This window comes from Botrytis byssoidea (assembly GCF_014898295.1).
Source record: "Botrytis byssoidea strain MUCL 94 chromosome Unknown BBYS_001, whole genome shotgun sequence".
Lineage (NCBI taxonomy): Eukaryota > Fungi > Ascomycota > Leotiomycetes > Helotiales > Sclerotiniaceae > Botrytis > Botrytis byssoidea.
In genome coordinates this window covers 541,724-563,388 of record NW_024065842.1, presented here as the reverse complement: position 1 = coordinate 563,388, position 21,665 = coordinate 541,724, and the positions used below count along the sequence as shown (strand labels likewise).

Sequence of the window (21,665 nt, the reverse complement as noted above, 5' to 3'; positions counted from 1 at the left end):
ATCAGTATATGGGCCACTTCATTTTATATACAAAATTTATCTGTATATAACCATGCACTTTCTTTATTAGCCAATAAAATTCTTTAAAAATTTATTATATAAAACCTGATTTTTCAAATATTTTAAAAATCTAATTTCTTTTTCAAAATTCCAATTTGTATTAAAGTTATCAAAGAAAAAGAGATTTTGTAACACAAAATGTAACAATTTTGAACTAAAATAAATTATTTAAAAAAAAATCTAAATATTATAAATATTCCATTTTTATTATGATTTTTCATAAAAAAAAATTTAAAAATAATAATGTAACGTATGGGGAACTCGGATATATAGGGAACTCGGATACTTTTTCAATTATTTTATATACAATCTTATTCTATAAACCACACAATCCTCCAATTCTAATTTCAAATTATTTGAACTATTCTTTAGCTTTTTTTTTTCAATTTCTTTTTCTAATTCTTTAATTAAATATTTACATAACCATTCTTATAGCTTTTTTTTCTTTGGTTTTTTCTTTATCTTATATACCATTTTCAATATTTTTTTAATATTAAAAATAAATTAATCTTATAATTTGATTCTTTTGTTTTTAATTCTTTTTTTTCAAATTTTAATTATTTTCTAAATATTAGAGAATTGTTTTCAAAATAGAATTATCTCAGCATTTTGAGATTTTATAAGCCTAATTATTTTTTTAATATATCAATAAATTAATAATACAAAAGAACTATTATTTGCTAAAATTATATTAAAAATCTGATTTGCTTACCTTAATTCTATTCCATTTAAAGAAAAACTCCTAAATATAAATAAATCTAAATTTTAATTAAAGATTTTTATTTATAGAATAAAAAATTATTAGAATAAATTAAATAATAATAAATTGAATATTTTTTATAAAGCAAAAGATATTAAATCAACTTTTCTCCAATCAACTTTAATATTAAAAGAATTCAATACTTTTTTTCTAATATTTTGAAAAAGTTTTATTTATTTAGTTTTTTGGATTCGCTTTATATTAACTTAAGAATATTAATCGATCTCTAAAGTATAATATTATTTTATTAATTTATTATCACGGAGGGATAGCTATGTCGATTGGTCACTCTGATCATATAATAGGTATGTATAGTGATAATAAACTAGATTGACTTGAGGTATGATCATAAGAATCATATTTACCTTATATACCTTGATTAAGCAATGGAATTGTTTAATTAAGTATTAGGGTTTACAAATGAAATGGGATAAGAATTGATATAGTGATTATGGAATAGGCAATTCTAAGGAGTGCCTTGTTGAATCACGTGTTGTTGCACAGGACCGTGAATTCCGTGACATTTATATATTATAATATCAAATGATTAAAATAAGTAAAAGCAATGAAAAAATAATATAAATAAATCAATATTATTATCTATATAAAAAGCAATAAAGCTATTTATAATATAACTTAAATAACTATCCATAATTAAAAGTTGAGGTTAGTTATTTAACACTTTTTTGAATTCTGATTCGAAAATCCTTTTTAATTATTCTAATTTATAATTATTTGAAATTCATTTATTTATATTAATAAAGAATTATCAACTTTAAAATATATCCTTTAGAATTTATACAGAATTTGTATTCTGAACCTTGAAAATAATTATAGACAATAAAGTATTTCTAATTATATTAATACATTCAAATACAGTTATTCATTCTTGCTTGCTAACTATAATTTTTCAATTCGATTTTTAAATAGAATCAATTATTATACAAATACTTTGAATACTTCCAACTCCAAATCTAGTTTCATCTATATTATATATATTATTTAATTTATACTTTTATTTAATAAAATATATACGAAATATATTAAATCAAGCCTGAATATTTTCCGAAATTGTTTTTTTAGTTTAATTAAATTTTAATTAATATAAATAATATATTTTAAATTCTGAATATTGTTTTTGAAATCTATAAATTTATTTGTAACCTATAAATGGAATTTCTATTAAAATAGAATTTCGAAATAATATAATTTGAATATATCAAAGATAAATTTTATTAACTATTTTCTTTATTAATATAGGTATAGTAGGGAATCCAGTGATAATAAATTATGAAATCTATTATATAAAAGTATTTTCTTTTATATTTAAAAGAATTTGAGCTATTTCATAGATTTGGGAATATGTTTTCTTTTCAGTTAATCTATTAGTTAGGGTAAACTTAAAAATTTCAAAATGTTTTGCAGTCTTTTTAATTGATTTAAATTCTTTTAATTGAAGTGAAATTATAGTTTTTTGAAGCTTTTTTTTAATTTGAATAGATATAAAAAGTGATTAGGTATACATAATAAAAGTTATTGTGGTTTCAAGTTGGTGATGGGCTAAAAGTGTCCGAGTTCCCCATATGTCCGAGTTCCCCATACGTTACGTTAATTAATTATTAAAATATAAATATTAAAAAAACCTTGATTTTGATATATTTTCAAAGTAGCCCATATATTGATATAGCCCATATGCTGATAAATTACGTTATATTTATATTTATATTTATATTTACTTATATTCATACTGATGGACTAAATCTGTCATCCAAATCCCAGCACCGTGGTACTTTATATTATCAGAGTGGATTGCGGAGTTAATCAATGTGAAGATTATATTACCTCTCAGTATCTAAATATTAATTACCTGGTCTCTAGTATGTCGGGTCTACATAATACCCAATTACCCAAATACCCCACGAACCGACCGCAAAAACGATGTCATGGGAGAGGAAATGGTGATCCAAGCTAATTAACTCCCAGTCAGTCTTAACTCAACTCAAGTCAACTCAACTTAACTCAACCCAGGAACAAGAACAAGAACAAGAACAAGAACAAGAACCAAAACCAAAACCAAAACCAAAACTCAGTCATATCCAATTCAATTCAATTCAATTTAACCTCAACTCATCTTCTATTGTACTTCTCATCCTGATCAAATTTCATCCCCAATATTGAAATCTTACGAATCATTCTACTATTCATTGTCTGATCATATTACAAAAGTCAACTACTACCCAGGTACATCTCGAGGGGCAGAGCAAACAAGCAAAGCAACCTAACAAACAAATCAGAGCAGGAACGATAAATTCACACAACAAACGAACCTTCTTCCTTCCTTCGATAACAACCGTCCGTCTCTCTACGAGACACTTTTACTTAAATCAAACAAACTGGCAGGAAATAAGAGGAGGAGCTTTTCCTCCCAAGGAGGTCTGCTCAACAGAATGTTTGGCAGCTCAAGTTCCCCACCAAAAGATTCATCCTTAGCTCCCACCACCACTCCTCCCACCTCCTCCGAATCTAGCGCCGACTCATCAACAGGTCCCAATAATCAACGCGATGCATCAACCGCTTTGAGAGCTCTCGATGGCGAGACTGGCACATCGGAAAAACGTAGCGGGAATGGTAGTCCCCCAGGTCGCGCAATTCCCGGCGATGGGTCTGGAGAGAAGAAACGCCGGAGTAGCGGGGTCGGCGGTAAAGCCAGCTCGTTTCTGGCCAGTGCGAAAAATTCATTGCACTTCAGTCAGAGTCCTAATTCTTCTGGATTCATGTCTGGTGGTCGATCCAACGATGTAGTACAAACGCCCTTGCAAAAGTTGGGAAAGCAAGACCCGGCCTTGACGGTTCCTCAAGGTCAGCATAATAACTCGGCGGGAGAATCTCGTCCGGGTCCTAGATCGACATTCAAAGTCGGCGTGTGGGAAGATAAAAATAAGAAATGTCGTCGAACGATGGAGGATACTCATGCTTTTCTGTACAACTTCTTACATACACCTGCACCTGTCGTGGGTGCCGATTCAAGCTCCAAGTCGGAAAAGTCAGATAAAGTCGCAAGTGATTCATCAGATAGTCTTGCTCGGCCGGTCTCCGCACAGTCCATGATGGAGACAGACAATGGTTATTTCGCAATCTTCGATGGTCATGCAGGTACATTCGCTGCAGATTGGTGTGGAAAGAAATTACATCTCATTTTGGAAGAGACTATACGAAAGAATCCGAATACGCCAATCCCCGAACTTCTCGACCAAACCTTCACAACTGTCGATGCGCAGTTGGAGAAATTACCTTTGAAAAACAGTGGTTGTACTGCCGTCACAGCAGTTCTTCGTTGGGAGGATAGGATACCAAACGCTTCATCTGCCACGGGTTCTACGGCCATTGCACCTGCGACCGCTGCTGCCGTTAAAGCTGCTGAAGAAACACCAAAGACTGAAGACGGCGGCGCAGATTCGAAATCCACATCACAACAGTCAAAGGCCGTTCTGAATGCCCCTACTGGAGATGTTCAGGCAAAACTCAAAAGCACTTCTTCTCGTGCTCGAGTATTATACACAGCTAATGTTGGAGATGCACGCATCGTATTGTGCCGCAATGGCAAAGCTTTACGTCTATCTTATGATCATAAGGGTAGTGATGAGAATGAGGGAAAACGCGTTGCAAATGCAGGTGGCTTAATCCTCAATAATCGTGTCAATGGTGTTTTGGCAGTTACTCGTGCATTGGGAGATGCGTATATGAAGGATTTGGTTACAGGTCATCCATATACTACTGAGACTGTTATACAACCTGATAGTGATGAATTCATTATCTTGGCTTGTGATGGCGTAAGTATCTTTTCACTTGTTTGTGAAGAATTCTACTAATCGAATCATATAGTTATGGGATGTTTGTTCAGATCAAGAAGCAGTTGACCTCGTTCGTCATCAACAAGATCCGGTTGCCGCAGCTAAACAACTTGTCGAATATGCCCTGGCTCGTTTCAGTACCGATAATTTGTCTTGTATGATTGTTCGATTTAACCGACCACTCCTTGTTGCAACGGCAAAAGATTCTCATGCAGCTATTGGCGTTGAAGGTGATGGTAATATGGGATTTGGTACACTCTCCGAGGCAGATAAAATTGTTTCAGAATCACAGCAAAAAGTTAAAGATGGAGCATCAAATCTTGGTGTTAGTGGTAGCAATAGTGGTGCAGGACATGATCCTAAATTGGATGGAGCCGTAGAGGATGATGAAGATGAAGAGAAACCTCGGATGGAGAGTGTAGTTGAAGAGGAACCTCAGCCTATCGAGGGTGATTCATCGGCTCCGGAAATAAATTTGAATGCTGTGGAGAAGGCGAAAGCGGAGGAGACGGCTGCAAATTTGCATTTACCGGCTGGAGCTGAGAAGTAATGTTCTTTACTCGTGTATATTTTGAGTGGGAGGGGTAGTGCGGGGAGCGGGTTTTTCTTTTCTTTGCAGTTTGCTGAGTGATTATTTGGGTTTATCTTGGGAGGTTGTGAGGGGTGTGGAAGGGGTGGCCTTGAATGAATGGATGGATGGATGATGGCTTGATGAGGTTTATCAGAGTTATGGGTCTGTGAAATGGGTAGAGGCATTTGGGGAAAGACGGATGAATGGATGAAAGAAGTTTTTTTTTAAACCGATGAGTGGGTGCTATGAATATGAAATTTGGGGGGTGGGCGGGGCGGGGATGGGGTAGGGAGTGGAGGGACACGGGCATATTAAATTACGCGAAGTACGTACCTAACCTAAGCAATGATACGCAGCGTAGGGTAGGGTAGGGTAACGTACCGTATAGTACAATGTATGAATGTTTATGCATGTATGTATGTATGTATGTATGTATGTATAATGTGACTTGAATTGGAATTCCATTGAATGGATTTCATTTTTTTTGGTGCGTGTGCGTGTGTGTGTATGTGTATGTGTATGTATCTCCATATTTTCTTGCTTTGTAACTGATGATGGAAATGCAAAACAAATTTGTAGATTGTGAATGAGGAGGAGGAGAAGGAGGAGGAGGGAGGATAAAGAAGAAAAGTTAAAGTTAAAGTTGCGCAATGATACGATACAATTCGAATACGCTCACTCTAAATCTGCATTTGTATCTGAATCTGCATCTCATTTTCACAATTAAATAATATCAAATATGAAACTTCAAATATCAAATATCAAACATCAAAAAGCATAAAAACCAACTCGTATTTCCTGTTAGGTATCCCTTTCTCCCCTATTCTCCACAAGCGAGATATATCTACTATGCTAGGTGCGTGCTTCGAGTGTGCTCGGTTCTGAATCGCTCCGTTTTGCTTTTCCTATTCCTATTCATATCTCCTATCTCCTATTCCTAGGTATTCCCAACAGCATATATAAATGTAAATGCAAGTGCGTACGTGTTTAGCGCATTCGCTTCCTCCTGCCCCCTACCACTTCTCCTCTATCAATAACATATTCCCTCCCAACCAACCAGCGCGTATAAGAAGCAATTAACTCCACCCCACTCCATTTCTCAATTGACTTTGAATCCCTCCAGGTATACGCCTATCACCATTTACCCTTACATGCAAACTAATTTCTTTTCCCCCTGATTTGTTCCCTCGAAAATATGTACCCAGATCATTTGTCGTTTATTATCCATTATCGTAACCGTACAAAAGTGATGAATCAAACCATTAGACATATCATATGGTCGCCCATAGAGAATCCTTCTTCGCTAAAATGCAGAAATTTTGCCATGGCCAAATCAATTCGTCTTGATTGATCATCTCTTTTGAGAATAAATCTAAAGAGCAGAATGCGGTGTCGAGTGAGCTGTTGTTGGTGTTTCATTATAATCTAGATTGCTAGATCCAGTAGCTAGCCTGATTGTATTTGTTCTCCCCGCACCACCATCAAAAATGAATGGCCCTACATCATTTCTCGGTGTCATTGGTCCTTCACCCGTGAGAGGATCTGCTAATGCATGATGCATCCCATTTGGACTCGGTGAACCGCGCTCAGAACGAGAAGTAGAGGCGGCACTAGGGACTGGTTTTCTTGCGATTATGTCGAGAGGTGATACTGTAGAACTCAAGTTGGTTTGAGGAACCGGCGTGGCTGAAGCCGAGCTGGCTTGCGAATCGCTTACGTTAAGAAAAGCTATATCTTCGAGTCTAGTTTCGTGGGCGTGAGCACCTGTACTAGAATCATCACTGGTGTCGAGATCATCTTCGATATGATTCAAATTCAAGGGTTCAAAGGCTTCAGGCTCTGGTAGAATTGGTGCGGCTGTGGGGTCACTCGTCCGTGGTATAACCGTTTCCTGGGTTGTTGGCTCGGTTCCAGGGGGATTGTTTGTATTTGTTACGGGCTCTGAAATTGCTTCCACCTCAGCCTCCGCATCAGATGTGGCCAATTCCTCCCAATCTCCATCTGGTTCATCAAGCTCTGCCTCGAGATCTGCGACTGTACGACAATTTGGACAAATAAAATGAGGCCAAGCAGGACCATTGATAACAACTCGGATACATTTGTAATGCCATGTATGAGAACATGGTGCAACGAATAAAGATTGACAGGGCTTGCATATGTAAGTTTAGGGCTGTCAGGTAGGAGAATGGGTCTTGACTTACGGCTATAGGTCCAAGACAAATCGAGCAATCTTGCGAGGAACTACTCGAACCACCGGAGGCTTGTTTCTTGAGATTGTTATTGAGCTCGCGTAAGCGCTTATGGGATTGCACACTAGGAAAAAGATTAGCAAGCACACTGAATTCACCATCGAACGAGTAGACATACTTGAAACTGCTAGGACCAGTTTGCCATCCTTTGTTGAGTTCCACTCGTATCTTGACGCATCTAAATATCATTTCCTCACCACCTTTGAAATCTATACCTAATTGGACTATATCGCCATCGTTTACCGGGAAAGGTTTTGATTCCGTTCCAGGTGAACTTAATCGTATGTGATTGAGAAATGTGCCCGACGAACTTTTCACATCCTTGATAAACCAACGACCTCCCGTGCACCAAAATTCACAATGACGTCTGCTAACCACTTTTGACTTGAATCCAACTGGTGCAAACGATGGCACATTCGTAGCATGAGGGGGTTGATTATCTCTTTCGGAATATCGACCAACTTTTATAATTTCCTTTCCTGTCGGGAGCGTTCGACTCATGGTACCAAATACGAGAGATGGACGATGAGCTCGAGGATCTTGATGCGGAGAGAAACGAATCGATGGTAATTGATGTGACATGGTTTCTCTGGCGGATTGGGAACTGTTTTCTCCCAAGTCATTCAATAAAGGCATATCTGCTGCCGCTCCTGTTCCTGCAGATCTAGTTCTTGCCATCGACGCCTCAAGACCCGAGGTTATCGCAGATGAGTCGTTGGCCGATAAGACGGCTGAAGAGGAGGCAGTCGCAGTAGGTTGTGGCTGAGTTGCAATTCTTGATACTCCGCTGTGACCTCCCACTGTCGGTAACCACCCACTTGTCGATCCAAGATTTTCTGGATTATTCGAACCTACAGACGTTAATTCGGGGGGATTTGTGGATCTTCGTGCAGTGGGTGAAATTTGTCGAGGAAGAATTTCGGTTGTAGGAGTTGCAGGCGTTGCAGGCGAGGCTGCAGAAGAGGCGTGAGAGGGTGCGCTCGCTGACGTGGGGGATGAAGGTGACGGATAACTTGAGGTATGTGAGAGTGTGGGTCGTGGATTTTGATGATTAGTATTTGAATTTGAATTTGAATTCGAATTTGAATTCGAGTTCGAGTTCGAGGAATTGTGATTATGATGTTCCCTCGATAACAAATGATTTTGTGTGTAACTTCGCAAATAGCTTAAACCTCTGAGACGACCTCTGGTTGATGATGTGGTGGTGGGAGATGTTGGGGTTGTAGTTGGTTGTGGGGAGATTGGTGAGACGGTTTGTGGTGCACTTCTTTCTCGTACAATGGGTGATGATATTGAAGTGGTTGGGTTCCAGGGCGAACTAGGGAGCGATGAATACATGGAGAGAGAATTTGAAGAACGAGGATTAAGTTAATCCTCGACTTTTCTTATTCTTGAAGGGGAGAGGGAGAGAGAGAGAGAGGTGAATGAATATGTTGATTGAAAAACAATAGATAACAAAGTTATAAAGAATGAGAATTTGTATTGGGATTTGTTATATTTGTTGTATTTGAATATAACAAAGGAGAATCGAATTCAAGACAAGTGATGATTAAATAAAAGAAGAAAAAAACCCCTTGAATAAATTAACTAGTACGAGAGATTATGTATGAAGAGGTGGTGGTAGGTAGGTAGGTCGGTCGATGTATGGTATGGTATGGTATGGTTTGGTATGGTCTCGAGATGGTGTGTGTAATATAAGGTATGTAAGGTATGTACCTGGTAGTCCCGTACTATCACTACACTATATGGTAGTCAAAGTGTTGTTGATATTGAATTTGGATGGATTGATTGGATTGGATTGAATTCGAGTCTGTTCTTGATGGGATTTTGGGACAAGAGAAGTCAAGTGGCTTGTCGTGCTGTGCGTTAACTTGACATCTAGATTGAACGTGTGGTATGATACGAGGATGGATAGATTGCAGGAGGAGGAGGAGGAGGAGGAGGAGGAGGAGGAGCAGCAGTATTATAGTAGTATAAGTGAGTATTAAACCGTAGTATCAGTACAGTATAGTTTCTGGGGTAGATAAATAGATTTTGAAGAAAGAAGAGAAGAGAAGAGAAAAAAAGAATTTGAATGGAGATGCGGTGTGTTGACGTTGAAATATGTGAATATGTATATGTATGTATATGTATATGTGTGAAATAGAGTGTAAGATGTTATTATGTATGTACAAGTACTAAATCGGTATGTATATGTATTTAAGGATGTGTGTATGGATGTCTAGATCTTTTATCCAAAACCTTAACAAGAATAAGAATGCGAATAGACGGTCGAAGAGATCTTGATGTTGATCTTGATGTTGATGTTGGTTGTATGGTGGTTGTTGGGGAGGATCTCAGGGTAGTATTGCATTTGCATCTAGGTGGGTAAAATTAAACTATGTATGAAGTATAGTCATCGTATTTCTAGGTTGAAGAATTTTGGTATACGGAGTGGTAGTCGTACGAGATGATAATGATTATTATTATTATTATTATTATTATTATTATAACATTCATATAGCATTCATATGTATATATATATATATATATATATATATATCACTTGTATCTATCTACTCGAGTATATAAACATATGTCAGATATATACACTATACACACACACACACACATATCCTTCCTATGATTATATCTATCTATCTACCTACGTCCGTATGCATACTCACTCGTAATGGCCATCATACATGGTCAATAATCTCGGTCGATGTCTATCAGGCCATGGATAACAAATCATCATTCATTCCACTGCATCATCATATCATACGGATCAAGATGGATCGAGAGAAAAGATACGCGATCAGTCAGAATGGCACGAGTGCAATATACATGATATAAAAAATGGCCGGAAACAGGGCTGGATTTGGTAACGACAGTCCCTTTTCACAGCCATGGTATTGCCCACGATAGATTACATTGTACAGACCTGGGTTGGTAGTGGATCCATACACATTTCTTCCTGACGATGTGTATATACTATTATACTAGAGGTAAAATAGATAAAATAGGTAAAATCAACCAGAAATTATAAAGAGGTCTCCATATAACGTATCAATACTTTCGCACTCTGACATCTAACTTTCCCACTTCACTCCAACTTGACCTCAACAACTTAATTTCACTCCCACTCCTCCTTGATAACCGCAATAAAAAAAGATCAAAAAATGCTTGGACCGTTAAATCGCATGGTTCTAATCAATCCTGGCTCGCCTGATAGTAGTCCATCCCGTCTATCCTGGTTTAGTCGCTGATTCAACGCCTCTGGTAAAGAAAAAAAGCGGGAAACATATGGCACGTGAACAATGCCTGAATACGGCACAGCACAACACACACACACCTGGGCAGTTCCAAGTTGCGCTTCTAGCCGTGCTCCGTGCAGGTGGACAGCTGCAACCTTGGATGCCGGTCCTGTCCTGTCTCGCCTGCATTGTTATCATTATTATTGCCTGAGGCTACAAGTGGCTGCCTCGGCTTCAATCTTGCTATCACGATATCACGATATCACGGTATCACGGTATCACGGACGGTATCACCACTATCACTGATGGGATGCTGATCACGTAAGCCCCATCAATCAAAAGAACGCCCCCCCGCCATCAGCCGGTAAATACCGAACTCAAGTTTTTTTGGGAAGATCCGTACTAAGCAATCATGATTGATGTAACCGCTACGCATCTTTCGCGGCGACGAAGTCAATTTCTACCTTCAACTTACGACAATTACTACCAATAATATTCATTATGCTAAGAAATCCTTCAACGAGGATTTTGAGGAGGGCTATTTCGTCTCAAAGACCTATTTTCAATGTTTTACCTGCTCTCCGCTCAAGAAATTTAGCTACTGTAGTGGAACCTATACAAAAGGTACAAATGAAGTCCAAATTTCTACTCCTCTTCACCACGACTAACTTGAGACACATATAGGACCCTGCCGAGTTAGATCAAATCACCACCCTTCCCAATGGAGTGCGAGTCGCAACTGAAGCTTTGCCCGGTCACTTTTCCGGCATTGGAGTATACATCGATGCAGGGTCCAGATACGAAAATGAAGATCTCAGAGGGGTTAGTCACATAATGGATAGATTGGCATTCAAGTCTACGTCAAAGAGATCAAGCGATGAGATGTTAGAATCAATAGAGTCACTGGGCGGAAATATACAATGCGCCTCATCAAGAGAATCTTTGATGTATCAATCTGCCACATTCAACTCTGCGGTCCCCACTACTGTCGCCCTTCTCGCCGAGACAATTCGGAATCCTTTAATCACTGAGGAGGAGGTATCACAGCAATTGGTGACTGCTGAATATGAGATTGGCGAGATATGGTCCAAACCCGAGTTGATTCTTCCGGAAATCGTACACATGGTTGCATACAAGGGAAACACTCTTGGGAATCCTCTATTGTGCCCGAAAGAACGACTGTCCGAAATCAACAGCAACACCATACAACAATACCGAGATACTTTCTATAGACCTGAAAGAATGGTTGTAGCATTTGCGGGGGTACAACATGAAGAAGCAGTCAAACTCGCCGAACAACATTTTGGAGATATGCCAAAATCAGCTCCCATTTTATCACAAACAGGATCGGAAACGTCTCTTGATTCGTTATCAGGTGAGACTAGCAGCGACAGCTCTATATCATCATCTTCCTCATCAACACCACCTTCACCAACACAAAAGCCATCCACCTTAATATCACGCATGCCATTTTTCAAGAACATCTCCACTTCCGCACCCAAAAATGCCTCGGTTCAGAATGGTTTCCTAAACCCCCTTAATCTTAACGAACCTTCACGCTATACAGGTGGATTCCTTGCCCTCCCAACTCTTCCACCGCCTGTGAACCCTGCCCTTCCCGCACTAAGCCATATCCATATCGCATTCGAAGCTCTTCCCATTTCTTCCCCCGATATCTACGCCCTCGCTACTCTTCAAACGCTTCTTGGCGGTGGCGGGTCCTTCTCTGCTGGCGGCCCTGGCAAGGGCATGTATTCTCGTCTTTATACCAACGTTTTAAATCAACACGGTTGGGTCGAATCATGCATGGCTTTCAACCACTCTTACACCGACTCTGGGCTTTTTGGAATCTCATCCTCATGTTCCCCAGGCTACGTTAAGAATATGCTTGATGTCATGTGCCGTGAACTTCAAAGTCTCACTCTCGATTCTGGATTCAGTGCATTACAAACTGCAGAAGTTAATCGTGCGAAGAATCAGCTGAGATCAAGTTTATTGATGAACTTGGAATCAAGGATGGTAGAACTAGAAGATTTGGGAAGACAAGTACAAGTACACGGAAGAAAGGTTGGAGTCAGAGAAATGTGCAAGAAAATCGAAGAATTGACCGTCAAAGATCTTAGAAGAGTAGCTACACAAGTCTTTGGAGGTCTGGTGAAAAATGCAGGAGAAGGAAGTGGTAGCCCAACCGTGGTCTTACAAGAAGGCGAAGAAGAAGGAAGAGTATACAAAAATTTCAGCTGGGATGATATTCAAGATCGGATTCATGGGTGGAAATTGGGGAGTTGGTAAAAAGAGTAATAAAAGAGGAAAAGAAAGTACATTTTATCGTGTGTATCGGGTGAAGAATAGGATCTCTTCTCGATGTAAGTTGGGGTGCTTTTTTTGTATGATATTGATGGGTGATGTGATGATTTAAAAGGCATTTAAATGCGTGTGTGTGCATATGCGGCGTTTTTTGTGTTGCTTTTCTTTTCGATCGGTTACTAGGTTCTTGGGAAGAGAAGAGGGGAGGAAGGAAGGATGATAGTCGAATAGTAAAAAGTAAATGGGAGATGGAAAAATGGAAAATGAGAAATGAGAAATCTCTTCTGAGATGTCTTTTTGATAGTTGTAGAATGCCTGACGGATGGAGAGATCTGTGGGAAGAAGGGATAGGAGGAAGAAGAGGGAGAGGATGGGGATGATGAAGAAGAAGAAGAAGAAGAAGAAGAAGAAGAAGAAGAGGATGGGGATGAAGAAACACTCTCAATCAATCAATCAATGTAGAAATAGAATAAGCATATAAAGGAATAAATACAATCAATACCTACGTGGATCCCTGTTAAAATTCGCTTCGAATTTGCAATTGGACTTGGAATTTGGATTTGGAATTTGTGGGGATGTATGGGTGATTGTGGATGTATGGATGGAAGTTAGGTATGGGATGTATGGATGGAAGTTATGGGTTTGATGAGGGGGGTGAGTATGAGAATGTGAATAGAATATAAATGGGATGTGGATATAGATATAGATATAGATATAGAGAAAAATGTAAATATCGATTCTAGTATTTCTTTTGATGAGGGCTTATATATTTATGTAGGATTTGGGATTTGGGATTTGGGATTTAGAAGTTGAGAGAGGAGAGAGGGGATGGGAGATGGATGCTCTATTTATTTCGTATTTATTTTGCTTTTTGTATTTTGTATTTTCTTCCTCTCTCTGAAGTTTCTTCTTCTTCTTCTTCTTCTTCTTCTCTTCTATCTTACGTTTCTTTTCCTTAATCTTTTTCTTAATCTTAACTTAATCTTAAGTAAATCATAAAGAAGAGATATTCGTTAAGTTTATAGATTGATAAGTTTATAAGTTTATAAGTCTATTCGTTATTCAGTTAATTGATTTTTGAGTCGGTTTGTTGGGTCATGTCATTGTTTCTTTGTTGTTAGTTTGGAAATAGATTCGAAGTAGATTGGAAGGAGGGTGAAAGTAGGGTGGGTGGAAATAGATTGGGAGTATTGCTCGCTCGCTCGCTTATTGGGGTTAGTCGAGTTTAGTAGGTGGGTAGTTGTGTAGTTGTGTGGTTGTGTGGTTGTGTAGGTGGGTAGTTGTGTGGTTGTGTGGTTGTGTAGGTGGGTAGTTGTGTAGTTGTGTATTCTTTGAGGGTGGTTGGGATGAGATGGTATGGGGATAGGATGGGGATAGAAATTGGATCGGGATAGGATTGGAATTATATTTGAAATTATTGTGTAGTGAATTGTATATGAATAATATATAATACAATTTATTTGCGGAATTGAGGGTCCTCAGATACCTATTCAGATACTTAGATACTTTTATATATCTACTTACTCACTTACTCACTTCATCTTGATCTTGATATAACTCTTTGTATGATTATAATGAAGAAATACAAGGAAAAGAGAAGAAAAGGTATCTATGTGTCTATGTACTAGGTAGGTGTAGGTGAAAGATAGAGATGAGAGATTTTGACTATATATTTATTTATTCGATATATTCTAGGATATTTAGAATAGAATAGTTGGGATGATTGTTGTGGTACAAGATATATAATTTGTGAGAAGTGAGAAGAGAGGGTGCTAGAATCTAGATCTAGATTTAGATATGTGAGAATTGAATAGGGGGAGGGGAGGGTTGTAATGTATTATATTTATTAGGTAGGGAGTCATTAGATAGATACGTAGCTGTCTATATATGCTCACTCGGTACCTCGCACGAGTATAGAGTTGCAGGGGGTGTCTCGCTTATGTACTAATGTGATGTTGTATTTTGTTGGAACTTGGAGGAAGCTTATTGGATGCTGATGTGATGATGTGATATGGTGAAATTTGATACATTAGATTATCTTGGGGGAAATAGTAAATACAGAGGTATTTTAGGCTATTATCTGTGATGAGAGTAAGGTTTTTGAGATATTTATAAACGCTGGTGATGGGGTGGGGAGGGGAAAGGAAAAGTTGGGTGCCTGCTGAAATTTGGTTGCCTGTTTGTATTGTTTTATCGCTGATGACGCATTTTGGGCTTGGGTTGGAGATGGAGATGAAGGTAGATGGATTATTTTGTGTGGTGTGGTTGGTGAGGATTCTTCTGCCTGTAAAAAAGGCACCGGTGTTTTGTCTTGAATTCTGGTACTGAGAAGCACGGGGGAGGGGATTGAAGACAGATGGATTTTTGTAGAGTTGATGAGAGATGAAGGCATCGGTTTTTCTGTCTTGGTCTCTAGTTTCTAGATGGCGCAAGTAGAGGAAAAGATGAGGTGATTCGTAGGTAACTTGCTTTTGAAGACGTCGTGTGCATGCTTTTGGCGTTGTGATTTTTTAGAAGAGGATATATATGAGTCTCCTGCTGCAATCTATTCATTTCGTTTCTCAATACTCATCGATAATAGTCTCCACACGAGAAGATCAGGATTGAATCCTCGGATAGTCAATGATACCAAATAGCTTAGCTGCTCGAAAGCATACTTCCTCACCATGGGAATTTATTCAGATATACCTCTCGAACTGAGAGGATTCAACGAAACTAGTCTTGTGGACGACGATAATTTCGGACCTTTCTACAAGGTTCCCGGGAAATCAACATTCGATTTCACACTCCTCTTTGAAGAAACCGTACTCTCGATCATACCTTCGGTGTTCTTGTTAATCTTGATACCACCGCGAATTCAACACCTATGGAAATCCCCACGAAAAGTAATCAGAAGCCATCTTCTCACTAGCAAAATCGTAAGTTTCACGTATCCTGGTCCATCAAACCTTCCCTAACGAAATAGATCCTCCTCTCCATCTTCAGTATCCTCCAAGTCGTAAACATAATCGCAATCTTCCACTCCCCCCTTAAAAAATGTGCCTCGCTACCCGCAGCTCTCCTCGCATTCACGGCCACCCTTGGTTTGTGCATTCTATCGTATTTTGAACATAGCAGAAATATTCGTCCCAGCTCAATTATTAACGCATATCTCTTTTTCACGTTACCTTTCGATGCCGCACAGTTGCGAACGAGATGGCTACGCGGAGATGATGTAGCGGGAAACGCGATTTCGACGTCTATTTTGGGAGTTAAATTCCTGCATTTAATTTTGGAGGCGAAGGGGAAAAAGAAGATCCTTTTCCCAAGATATGATTATCTCTCACCAGAAACTACGAGTGGATTATTTGCGAGAAGTCTGTTTTGGTGGTTGATTCCGCTTTTCAGATTGGGGTTTGAAGGAGTGGTAAGAGATGAGGATTTATTCGTGGCGGATGAAGAGTTATTGTCGGATGCTTGTGAGGATAGGTTGAGAAAATATTGGGGACATCGTCTGAAATCCACTTCTTGTAATTGTTTCGTCAGAGAATGCTAATATATGTTTATGTACGAAATACCCTCAACATCACACTTTGATGTGGGTAATGCTACGAGCAATGTTGAGACCACTGACTGCATCCATTCCTTCACGTCTAGCATTAACATTCTTCCGCTTTATGCAACCCTTCCTCATCAACAAGATCATCTCTCTCGTTAGTGATCCCGAGTCCAAATCACCCAACATTGGCTGGGGTCTAATCGCCGCTTCCGGACTCATTTATATCGGTTTAGCCCTCACAGCAAGCGCATCTCAACACAAAGCCAACCGCATGACAACCATGGTACGAGGCTCTCTCATCAGCGCCATTTATTCCCACACCCTCGAACTCTCCCTAACAAATCTCGACCAATCCACTGCAGTGACCCTCATGTCTTCAGATGTCGAACGTATATGTGTCGCCTTACAACCGATCCATAATCTCTGGGCTAGTCCCCTCGAGATAGCACTAGCGATATGGTTACTACAGAGAGAAATCGGGATTTCGCTTTTAGGTCCATTGTTTGTAACAATCGTAGCAGTTTCGGGTCCGTTTTTCATGGCGAAATATATGGGCGCTGCGCAAAAGATTTGGATGGATAGGATTCAGATGAGGATCGATACGTCGGTGAAAATGCTGCAATCTATAAGGGGCGTCAAGATGTTAGGTCTCAATGAGAAAATATCGAGTCTGATTTCTCAACTTAGAGAAACGGAGATCAGACATTCTCTGAAAATGAGGAGGTTGTTCGTGGTTATGATTGCTTTTGGTAAAATGTCTGATATTTTTACACCCGGTGCGGCCTTTATCATATATGTTATTGTGGCATCGGTGAATGGGAAAGTTCTGGATGTTTCATCGGCATTCACTGCGTTGTCGCTTATTGCATTGCTAGTTGCGCCTATTCGAGCAATTGTGTTTGCGGCTCCGCCTCTTATTGCTGCGGTAGGATGTCTAGATCGGATTGAGGATTTTCTTACTTCGGCTACGAAGAAAGATCATCGTCTTGTATTACCGCGAGTGCAAGACTTATCAATTGGTCGTGCCAGGCCTGGGATATTGTCTAGAGATGTATCTGCGGGCTCTGAGATTGAGCTTGAGAATATGACAGCACGAGAAGATAGTTCTGAATCACCGATAACGATTGCTGTCAAAAATCTATCTCTCGCTTGGTCGACTGAGTCCCCTCCAGTCGTTACTGATGTGTCGTTTTCCGTTTAACCCGCCACCCTAACAATGATCATCGGACCAATTGGCAGCGGGAAATCTAGTCTTCTGAAAGGTCTTTTAGCAGAAATTCTCTCGATAAAAGGAAATTATCATATCAACCACTCTGAAGTTGCATTTGTGGATCAAACCTCTTGGATCCAAAGTTGTAGTATTAGAAATAATATTGTCGGGACTAGCGACTATGAATCTGCGTGGTATCAAAGAGTCATGCATGTTTGTGCTTTGGAGAACGACATTGAAGGAATGATAGAGGGAGATGATACTATCGCGGGATCTGGAGGAGCTGCACTTTCGGGAGGCCAGAAACTGAGGATTGTATGTTTGTTTGAGTTTCTCACCGGTATGATTATGTTTAGAAACTGATATTGATAGGCACTTGCTAGAGCAGTTTACTCTCGTCATAAAGTTTTGATGTTGGATGATGTATTTAGTGGTCTGGATATCGTTAGTGAAGAACAGATCTTTACTCGCTTACTCGGTAGACACGGATTACTTCGTCAATTGGGTATTACGACTATACTAGTTACTCATGCAGCACATCGTTTATCATATGCGGATCATATCATCGCTTTGAGTGTTCATGGTACAGTCGCCGAACAAGGAACGTTTTATGATCTAACTAGGAAGAATGGATATGTGTCTAGTCTTGCAACGAAACATGTGATAGAGACAGACACTTCCAAAGAGTCTGAATCTGTGGATATGAAAGATAATGACGATACAGCGAGAGAAATTTCAAGTGCGGACCTCGAGCGTCCGATTGGGAACTGGGCGACGTACCGATATTATTTCGAGAGTTTAGGATGGTGGAATATGGGAATGTGGATGGGGATAATGGTTTTTTATTCTTTACTTTTGCAGTTTCCTAGTAAGTTGAGCTACTTCTATTCAACCTTGAGCTTGTGTGTATAAATACTAAAGTTTCAGAACTCTGGATTAAATTCTGGACAGGTGCTATAGCCATTCATGGAAATTCAATCAATGGTTTCTACCTTGGTATACTCATAGCTGTCGAAGTAACCTCCATGTTTCTACTCATGATCCTCACCAGCACACTTCTCCTGAAAATGATCCCCCGATCAGCCACGATATTACGCACCGCACTTCTCACCACCATCTCCAACGCTCCTCTATACTTCCTCACCAAAACAGGCACGGGATCAATCATCAACCGCTTGAGTCACGACCTCTCAGTCCTCGACTCCGAACTCCCCCTTGCCTTTCTAATCGTCATCAACAACATTCTCACATCCCTCATCCAAGCCTTCCTCATCTGCATCTCCGCCTCCTATTTCTCTCTCGCACTCCCTTTTATCCTCCTGCTAATCTACCTCCTCCAAAAATAATATCTCCGCACCTCCCGACAGATCCGCCTCATGGATCTCTCATCCAAAGCACCCCTCCACACGCATTTTCTCGATACCCTCAGTGGACTCCCCACCATCCGCGCATTCGGGTTTCACACCGCCATGCAACAACGCCATACAAAGCTCCTAGATAATTCCCAAAAGCCCTTTTATTTACTATATTGCATCCAAGTATGGCTGATGCTTGTCATCGATCTCTTAGTTGCCGCTCTGGCGATTCTGCTCGTCACGCTAGTGGTGAAATTGAGATATACAGCTGATGCGGGATTGGTAGGTTTGGCGTTGGTGAATATTATGGGATTTAATACTACGCTGTCGGCGGTTGTTATTCATTGGACGGCAACGGAAACAAGTGTAGGGGCGGTTGAGAGAATCAGATCATTTGTGCGTGAGACTCCGGATGAAAATCGAAAAGAAGATGAGAATTTTGAAGAGGGAGAAAGAGAGGCAAAAATAGAGGTACCGGAAGATTGGCCTAGTAGAGGCGCGATTCGAGTTCAAAATATAATAGCATCGTATTCTAAAAACCAGGAACCATGCTTACGAAACATCGATCTTGACATTCCCGCAGGTCAAAAGATCAGTATTTGCGGTGCATCCGGCGCGGGAAAATCATCTTTTATCGCACTACTTCTGCATATGCTGGAAGTACAGCAGGGATCAATAACGATCGATGGGATTGACATTCTCAAGATTCCACGACAGCTCCTGCGAGAACGCATGGTTGTTATACCCCAGGATCCAGTCTTTATCAATGGTTCGCTTCGCCAGAATCTCGATCCCTTTTCTCTGCAACAGGATGATGTGGAAATTGTAGCTATTTTGGAGAAATTGGGACTTTTACTTCCTGGTGTGATCGAGACCGAGGGACTTTCTGATGAATTTGATTCGAATATGTTATCGCATGGGCAGCGACAACTTTTTTGTCTGGCGCGTGCGGTGCTAGGATACAGATGGATAAGGAGGGTGAAGAATAGATGTCCGATTGTGGTAATGGATGAGGTGAGTGCGAGTGTGGATGTTGAGACGGAGCGGGTGATGAAGAGGGTGGTGGGGGAGGAGTTTGAAAGGTCGACGGTGCTGGGGGTTGCCCATAGAGAGGGAATGGTTGGGGGATGCGAGAGAATGGTGGTTTTTGCGAAGGGGAGAGTGTTGGAGGAGGGGGAGTGGAAGGGGTCGAGTAGGGAGAGGAGTGGACTCAAGGTGTGAGAGAGGGGGGTGGAGAGGAAAAGATAGTTTAGAGTACAATGAATGTTGTATATTGGATGGGAATGTTTGTGGATATACCTGATATATAGAATCTATAGAATGTTTAACAAAATCACTCTATCATAGCAATGTCAGTGAAGTAACAAAACGAAATCTCATACAATTATAATATTTGCACAACAGATGTTGACGTACTTTTTCACAGCAAATCTCTTTAATATTCTCACCGAATACTAAGTTATCAGCTAATTCTTCACATCTCACTCATAAGATCGATCCATTCCTAACAGACCCAAAACCTCAAATCTCAAAGCCTAGCGACGATATACCTCTAGGTTGAGTTGAACTGCAACTAGAATTGATAGATACAACTAAGAAGAAAAGTATCAGTAGAAGCCCCTCTCATCAATAGATGCTCATAGCTTCTCTTCCCTCCATATTTGTACCTCTCAATCCTTATTTGAACTTGCCAATCTCTATCGTCTAAATCTTTGTGGACATTTCATGATATCGATCAGAGTATGTACATGACTTGAAGTGTTTACTAGCACGTCTGAGTCTCTTGTTTCATATATTAGAGCACTTGAAAAGCTATGCGCGATAAAGGCTTTGTGAGAGTGAAGGGAGAGGATTTTTTGTAGGCGGAAGTGTAGGATCAATGGGATACTTGATATCTAATCTCTTGAGTAGCTGTTCTAGGGTCCATTGAGCCAGAAGATCGCCTATTCGTGGGAGAATTCGGGCAGGCTTTAGTCACAATGATATTTAGAATATCAATTAGAAGGGTTCAATACAATAGAGGTATTGAATAGTTTCGCTACTCGTCAGATCTAGCCTTTCTCTCCCCGAGTAGCTGTCGTTCCTTAGCGTGGAAAATATAAAAAAGATGCCAAAATCCGATTCCTCTTCCAGCATTGAAGAATGGGTCAATGAATCAATTTCTCGTTGTCAAAGTTTGAAACTACAAGACTTGAAAGTTAATAATCGATAGAAACATGAACTTCATTTTATTGTCAACACACTGTTATATCGAATTCGTCAGCACGAGATAGAGGTGACGTTGAAGATTCTTTGAGTTTTGAAGTTTAATCATTCTTAACCTTAACATCGAGGATCCTCCTGATCCATCAGATCAAAAGACCCTCGATATCTAGAATCTAGATTATAGTTTAGCATCCCGTTATCCCGTCCACGCCGAGGGTCCGAAAATGTCAAGGTTCTATGAACTAGTATATCACATCCGATGTATACCCCTATCACAGCCGCTTACTCTGCATTCATCCCATCCTACAACATTAAGTTTAAAT

The 21,665-nt window shown here is 39.7% G+C and overlaps 5 protein-coding genes across 5 annotated transcripts; 4 read left to right on the top strand and 1 right to left on the bottom strand.

The window, feature by feature from the left end:
- The first annotated feature begins 2,848 nt into the window (after positions 1–2,848).
- Positions 2,849–5,494, top strand: EAE97_000162 (uncharacterized protein). The gene is made up of 3 exons (XM_038870672.1): positions 2,849–3,061; positions 3,115–4,650; positions 4,703–5,494. The coding sequence occupies exons 2-3, from the start codon at positions 3,268–3,270 to the stop codon at positions 5,219–5,221; spliced, it is 1,902 nt and encodes a 633-aa protein (XP_038738033.1). The 5' UTR covers positions 2,849–3,061; positions 3,115–3,267; the 3' UTR covers positions 5,222–5,494.
- A 1,120-nt stretch (positions 5,495–6,614) lies between these two features.
- Positions 6,615–8,829, bottom strand: EAE97_000161 (uncharacterized protein; the record flags this gene model as incomplete). Its single annotated transcript, XM_038870671.1, has 3 exons — positions 6,615–7,391; positions 7,444–7,555; positions 7,610–8,829. 3 exons carry the CDS (start codon positions 8,827–8,829, stop codon positions 6,615–6,617), a joined length of 2,109 nt encoding a protein of 702 aa, XP_038738032.1.
- Positions 8,830–11,228: 2,399 nt separating this feature from the next.
- On the top strand, positions 11,229–13,019 carry EAE97_000160 (uncharacterized protein; the record flags this gene model as incomplete). The annotated part of the gene is made up of 2 exons (XM_038870670.1): positions 11,229–11,351; positions 11,412–13,019. The coding sequence occupies 2 exons, from the start codon at positions 11,229–11,231 to the stop codon at positions 13,017–13,019; spliced, it is 1,731 nt and encodes a 576-aa protein (XP_038738031.1).
- A 2,080-nt stretch (positions 13,020–15,099) lies between these two features.
- Positions 15,100–19,128, top strand: EAE97_000159 (uncharacterized protein; the record flags this gene model as incomplete). Its single annotated transcript, XM_038870669.1, has 6 exons — positions 15,100–15,952; positions 16,000–16,543; positions 16,671–17,757; positions 17,812–18,097; positions 18,155–18,650; positions 18,710–19,128. The coding sequence occupies exons 1-6, from the start codon at positions 15,701–15,703 to the stop codon at positions 19,126–19,128; spliced, it is 3,084 nt and encodes a 1,027-aa protein (XP_038738030.1). The 5' UTR covers positions 15,100–15,700.
- Positions 19,129–19,158: 30 nt separating this feature from the next.
- Positions 19,159–20,358, top strand: EAE97_000158 (uncharacterized protein; the record flags this gene model as incomplete). Its single annotated transcript, XM_038870668.1, has 1 exon — positions 19,159–20,358. One exon carries the CDS (start codon positions 19,159–19,161, stop codon positions 20,356–20,358), a length of 1,200 nt encoding a protein of 399 aa, XP_038738029.1.
- Between the last annotated feature and the right edge of the window lie 1,307 nt (positions 20,359–21,665).